This window comes from Megalobrama amblycephala, linkage group LG10, assembly GCF_018812025.1.
Source record: "Megalobrama amblycephala isolate DHTTF-2021 linkage group LG10, ASM1881202v1, whole genome shotgun sequence".
Taxonomy (NCBI): Eukaryota; Metazoa; Chordata; class Actinopteri; order Cypriniformes; family Xenocyprididae; genus Megalobrama; species Megalobrama amblycephala.
The window spans coordinates 428,803-435,189 of NC_063053.1; the positions used below are offsets into that span (position 1 = coordinate 428,803).

Genomic DNA, 6,387 nt, shown 5'->3' on the forward strand with positions numbered 1-6,387 from the left:
CAAGCGATTTGAATAAACATGTTTAGGCGAAGAAGCGCTTGATGAATCCTTGAAGGATCTTGATGTGAAACATCCATATTCAGGACTGTTTATTAGTCTCTGACCACTCACTGTCAAATCTGACCTTATACAGTGACGTCCAAATAGTCTGAAACCACTAGCTTACGTTTTCTTCTTTATTTACCTGTTTATTTATTTAATTCCATGTTCTCCATCATGATTTGAGAATTTTGAGCAGTGTTTTTTTAGTATTATATATATATTTGTTACTATATTCTGTTAAGAAATTTTACATTTGTTATGCACTTTTGTCATTTTTATTAGTTTTAGTTTTTAGTTTCAATTTTAGTATTTTAAATTAATTATTTCAATTAGTTTCATCTAAGTTTTTAAGCATGCATCTGATATTTATATTTTATTCCAACTTCATTTCAGTTACCAGAAATAATTTGTAGTAGTTTTAGTTAGCAATAACAACACTGACTCACATGATTAATATCGCAAATTTGTCTAGAAATTGTTCAGAATCTTAAACATTTCTCATTCACTTTATTATAGCTGTCTGAAATATTACAAAATCCCCAAAATGTATTCATTTCTAGGATTATTTTAAATCCCAGATGTGGTTTCAGAGATTTGAACCCTAGTGTTTGTCCTCCATTTGGTTCTTACTACAGATTTACTTCATTATAAAAGCCTTCATCACCACTGAATAGAGCAATGTGGATCATGCCATTTGAAAAGGGTTAAAGAGAAGACCAGATAAAGGCTCAAGAGTGTTCAAGTTTAAAAGACAAGTGTTCTGAATGGGTCTTTCCCCCTGCATTTCTTTCAGAGGGTTTTCTCTTGTCCCCGAACAGCCACAGATCTGTTCTCCAAACTGCTGGAGCCAGAGCAGGTCTGTGTGAAAGTTCACCTTTCTGGCCTCTCTTTCAGACGCTCGCTGTGGATTATTCCAGCTGTCATCGGGAAACTTTTGAAAAATTCCTGCTTCCTGTTTTGAGGAGGAGCACATATGGCCTTTCTGCAGCCGTGTGGTAAAAGAGTCCTCTGAAGTAGAAACGACTCCCGTCACACTTTGATAATGTTCACAGATGGCGTTCGGTTATTGTTGTTGTTCTTGGGGAACTGTGGAGATGGAAGCAGATGTCTAACGTTAGTGAGAGGACAGAACATGGTGGAGTAAATGAAAAATGAAAGAGGTGAAGGTATATGGCAACATGAATTAAACCTCATTACGTGATAATTATTCTGACCAGCGTCACATTTATTATTTTCGGTGAGTGCGATCTCGTAATGCAATAATGATCTCTTAAGCATTTGCCTGTTTAAATCCAAACAGCTGTTACCAAAATGCATTATGGTAAGTGCATATTTATAATCCTATGAAATATTTATGTACTGATGTTCACTGAGAAAATGATGCTTATACCATCTTCTTTTAGACATGAAGTGAAATGTTGATGAAGTTTGGTTGGAGTTACAATTCACCTGCCTAGTGTGGTCTGGACTCTCATAGGGTCGTGGTTATACCTTACTGCGCAGCAGGCCCCCCGATGGATGCTCAGGGGTACTGCATTCTGACGAGTTCTTGGCTTTGTCCTTGTTATTGTTCGGCTCGTTGTCTTTGATGATGTCGTACTGGCGGCAGAAGAGCGCGATCACACCTGAAAGAGACAAAAATGACATGCATGTATTCACCTTATTTTTAACGGATGAAGTTTGTAACCTGAATAGGACGTCCGGAGTCATCTGCTTCAGTTATTTTAGCCCTAAATACATGCTTGATATTGCAAACTGGTATTTGTTATTATATTATTTACAATGTTATTTATACATGCTGTTTACACTCTAACACTAATTTAATTAAAGTGTAAAGAGCAATAAAAAGTATTGGTAACACTTTCTATGAAGAGCATGCTTATAATGATAGCTACATTTAAACTTATTTATAAGTAAGTATTACTATTTTGTAAATATAAAGACTCATTAAGATTTATACTGCATTATAAGAACAAATGTATCTATACATTTATATTATTTTTATAACTACTTATAAGCCATGCATTTGCTTTTTCAGTGTGCATGCTCATAATCCATTATACACTGATTTATAAATGATCACAATATAGTTCCAGAGACACTTGTTTGCTGTATCAACTAGTTATCACGTCTTTAAAGTTTGCATTAGAGGTAATGAATGGTCATTTTGATTTGTTAAAATCTATATCTATGCATTGTATTGCTTATAGCAGTTTGGAATTACACTTTTAAAATATTGTTGCAGTGTTTTGCTAGTATGTAACATTAAAAAAGATACTTTTTTCAACTATTTGTATTAATGATTTCTTTTTTTTATTTCGTTACAGGAATTGTTGTTTATTAGTTACATTTACAAGTAAGCTTAAAATGTAAAATGAGCACATATTCGTGATTTCTTAACTTTTGATTTAGGAAAATTGCATCCTGTTTTTTCACTTTACTTAAAGCCAAAAATGATGCACTTATAGAGATTAGTAACTATTATTACTCACAATAAGTATTTATAAGAACACAACATGGCTATTAATAACAATATATTCACTAATTTGACAAATCTGAATAAAGTCATTTTAACTATAACATTATAGCAATGCAAGCTGCATCTTTATAAATACATTCATGGAACCATACAACGGGCTAATTAATGCTTATAAATCAGTGTATAATGAATTATGAACATGCATTGAAAAGGAAAATGCATGACTTATAATTAATTATAAAAATAATATAAATATAACTGTTCTTATAAAGTGGTCTTTATAAATATGTCTATAAAATAGTAATACTTGCTTATAAATAAGCATAAATGGAGCTATAATTCATTATAAGCATGGTCTGTTTTCTTTGTACTAAGTGTAAATAGGGTTACACTTTATTTTAATGTGTCCCTATTACAGTGTAATTATACATTTAAGTACTGAGTAATAATAATTAACTACATGTACTTACTATAGGGTTAGGGTAGGATTAGGGGTTGATTTATAGTCAGTTACATGTAATTATGCCTAATTTATAGTTAATAATACAGTAAATACATGTAACAAGGTGTAACAAGGACACATTAAAATAAAGTGTTACCGTAAATAGTTGTTAATTCAAATTGTAGCAGATGCTATTTACACCTCAGTATATTTGTCACGGCCACACAACCTGCACCTTCAGACACGGACACTTACGCCACGCCCACTCGTTCACAATCACCGGAATACTGAACACCTGCGCATCATCACCAGAGCCCCATATAAGCACACCAGTTCCACTCACTCATTGTCTGGTCTTGCACCGATCCCTACACGTTTCCTGATCTTCTCTTACCTGAACATTGTACCTGCTATTGTCTCCATCATCTTCATCCCCGGTCCTGAGTCCTCCGTCATCATCTGTGTCTCCGTCGTCATCTGCCAAGGAAAGTTATCATTGTGATTCCCATTGTCCGTTCTACGTGTCAAGATTCTCTACCTGTGTCATCACCTGTGTCTGAAACCTCTGTTAATAAACACTGTTGCACTTACCTCTTCTGTGTCCTCGTCTGTGTCTGACAATATTGTAGTACATTATAAAACAGTGTGCAATAATAATAATATATTCAGTGTATATAATTATATTTATTAAAAGTATAAATTGATGCTGCCTTATTGGGATGTTACCTCCCCTACATCTGCTCCTGTTAAACACTTTATTCCCACTATTACATACCGCAGGCACTTTATTTCCACTTTTCGAATATTTTCTTAATTTTTTATTTAAAATAAACGCCACTCAGAGCTGATATGCGATAGGAAAAGGGAGAAGAATGAGTTCAGTAAAAGGTGGATTCGAACGTGGGTCCGTTGCCCAAAAGCTAAAGCAACTCGCTTAATATTCCCTACGCCACAGATTTCAATCAGGTAATGGTGGGCGGAGTTCGTGTAAATAGCTTCTGCCATCAAGACTTGGTGTAAATAGACACTCTGTTTAATGATTATCATAATCATAAACACTGGTTTGTAGCGCAAATATTTTTCTGTTTACTGCGCTTTGTTATTCTTCTAGTTATTTACCTATAGGCACTAATGAAACAGAAGTCTTGCATATTCACAGAAATTACGTTTGTGTTGCAAAATAATGTGGATTCTCTGAATTCTGAGTCTGTGTCCATCACACACTACTCTAAATCCATCTGCACGAACTGCCCAATATCTGCCTCTGATTTTTGCCAATATCATTGACTGTAAACTGGGGAGAAAGTCATGCAGTGTATTCCAGCCTCTATGAAAGTGTATTGAAGCAGGGTTTGAGTGATGTAATGACGGTCCAGCGCTCACCTGCCCACATGATCAGAACCACCACAATGATGATGAGCTCTCCCGCCCTGAGCTGAGCGTTCGGACCGACTTCCTCCATGGTCACTTCGTCTGTCAACAATATAATGCTGTGTCAAACACCGATTATTAATAACATCTAATGCTTTAAGAAGAGCTGTGCTGTGCATTTATATGTATTTCAGACTGTAATGTGTGTTTGTGTGTGTTTGTGTCAGTACCTTTGCTCTTAGAGGCCTGTGTTTCTGCTTCTTTCGGGGTTTTGAAACGCAGCGGTTCACTGAGGGGACTCAGTCCGCTTATACTGATAGACTGAACATGCACGATGTAGTCCGTATCTGCCTCCAGATCCCACAATGCACAGCTCTGCGTGGTTGTGTTCACTTCTTGGATGAAGCGCAGCATGTGAACATCTTTTTTCTGTTATGGACAGATAACACTAGTATTTAACCAAATGCTTTCTCTTTTGTGAGATGCTTTCTACTAATGAGCATGCATATAAGCTGTGTCCCAATTCAGGGTCCGCGCACTTCGAAGTGCATGAAAGGGGTGGGGTTTTGGAGTGGAGGGTCGCCAGGTCTGCGCAACAAAACCATCCCAAAAGTAGTGTAATAACAGCACAAGTGTAAAAGTATCCCAATCCCAGACATGGCAACAATGAGCCGAGCGTCGTTACATGGCTCGCGACTGTGTGACAGACAGAGACAGTTGATGTTTATGTGTGCATTTTAAAGTTTTATGACTTTCTATTGGGTTTTGACATGCTTCACTGCCGGCGACGACGGGACACTGGACCAAAATATGTATGGTTAAAATAGATAATGTTAGTTTTATATCGTTAGCAAGTTAACCTTGTTTGTTTTTTTTATGTTAAATTATGTTACATTTATGTTAACTGTGAAAATATATACATTCATATTTATACATTTACTCTGTATTTAAGTCTGAATTTAAAGTACAGTACTTTAGGATTTTATAAGCACTTTCTCCATAGCTGTACTGCCTTCAACCAAAAGTATGGTCACCTGCGTTGCTGGATCCATCCACCATCAGCGTACTAGAAATCCATCTATTTGTTTCCTGCTAACAGGCTTTAAAGAGAAACCTCTAGTTAATGATCAGCTTTTCCCCTTTTGTTCACGGTTCCTCAGAGGTGGCAAGTTTTCCACACGCTGATTATTCTGTCACATGACCTCACAATTTCTGATGTATCAAATTAATTGCACCACCTCATATTTCTAAAGCACTCTAAAACTGATAGGAACAAGAAATTAAGTCATTTTAATCTCCGAATCTAACTCTTCTTTATCCTGTTATTTATGTTGGGCTACCTGAGGAGCCGTCCACAAGCTGGTCAGCAGGACACATTATTTGCCACAAGAGGAGGGAAAGCCCATGTCCAGGGCCTGGTTTACCTCCCATCTACACCATCTGTGCAATACTACAAGCTTCCCCAGAGCTTCCTTCATTCACTGTGCTATGTGCTGCTACAACTGCAGCTTCCTCCACTCCTGTCTCTACACTGAAGGTCATGGGGCGATGGTCTTCAGCTGCTATGAATGTTGCCTTCGGCCGTTGCTCAAGCCAGAAAAGCAATGAGTACTGCTCCCTGCTTGAAAATAAATATTATGGCTTCAGTAGCTGTTGGGCCCTTTTACATTTAAATACTGTAAATTTGTTATTTGAAATGCTGTGGGCTTTTATAAAATATGAAAGTCACTGATGGAAAACTGCTTTCGATTTTTAAATTCTCACGTGCGCTTTTGGGAAGAGCGTTCACGCATGGGACTAGTGCATAAATGAACTTGCTTCATAAAAATGCAATTGAAAAAAAAAAAAAAAAATGAGATCATTGGCTTTTGCTACATTCCTCATGCTAGCTTCACATAGATCGATTGGCTCTTAAATTCAGTAAGCTAAGCTTTTTGGTTCCTCTGCTGGCTTTTTGATTGGCAGAAAAAGCCAGGGAGGATAGCCTTGTATGGTCTGTTTGGGGGGAATTTGTGCTCTCCCTGATTATAAAATGGGAGGTAGTCCCTAGAAG

The 6,387-nt window shown here is 36.8% G+C and overlaps 1 protein-coding gene and 1 long non-coding RNA gene across 3 annotated transcripts; one reads left to right on the forward strand and one right to left on the reverse strand.

Annotated features, from left to right (window-relative positions):
- Window positions 1–773: 773 nt before the first annotated feature.
- Window positions 774–4,855, reverse strand: LOC125276408 (fibronectin type III domain-containing protein 5-like). 2 transcript variants are annotated; one of them, XM_048203842.1, is made up of 4 exons: window positions 4,565–4,855; window positions 4,347–4,436; window positions 1,492–1,667; window positions 774–1,128 (listed from the first exon to the last, which is right to left on the reverse strand). In XM_048203842.1, exons 1-3 carry the CDS (start codon window positions 4,746–4,748, stop codon window positions 1,528–1,530), a joined length of 414 nt encoding a protein of 137 aa, XP_048059799.1. In that variant the 5' UTR covers window positions 4,749–4,855; the 3' UTR covers window positions 774–1,128; window positions 1,492–1,527. The 2 variants fall into 2 exon arrangements, with proteins under 2 accessions (XP_048059799.1, XP_048059798.1); XM_048203841.1 differs by having other exon boundaries at window positions 923–1,128; window positions 1,534–1,667; window positions 4,565–4,854.
- Window positions 1,121–3,553, forward strand: LOC125276410. The gene is made up of 2 exons (XR_007186660.1): window positions 1,121–1,363; window positions 1,446–3,553. It is a non-coding gene; the product is annotated as an uncharacterized LOC125276410 (long non-coding RNA).
- Window positions 4,856–6,387: the final 1,532 nt, after the last annotated feature.

Coding starts and splice junctions, on each gene's coding strand:
- LOC125276408 (XM_048203841.1), bottom strand. CDS start 4,748: ATGCTGCGCTTCATCCAAGAAGTGAACACAACCACGCAGAGCTGTGCA. Junction 4,437..4,564: donor ACAGGCCTCTAAGAGCAAAG/GTACTGACACAA, acceptor TATTGTTGACAG/ACGAAGTGACCATGGAGGAA. Junction 1,129..1,533: donor GGGGCCTGCTGCGCAGTAAG/GTATAACCACGA, acceptor CCATCTCCACAG/TTCCCCAAGAACAACAACAA.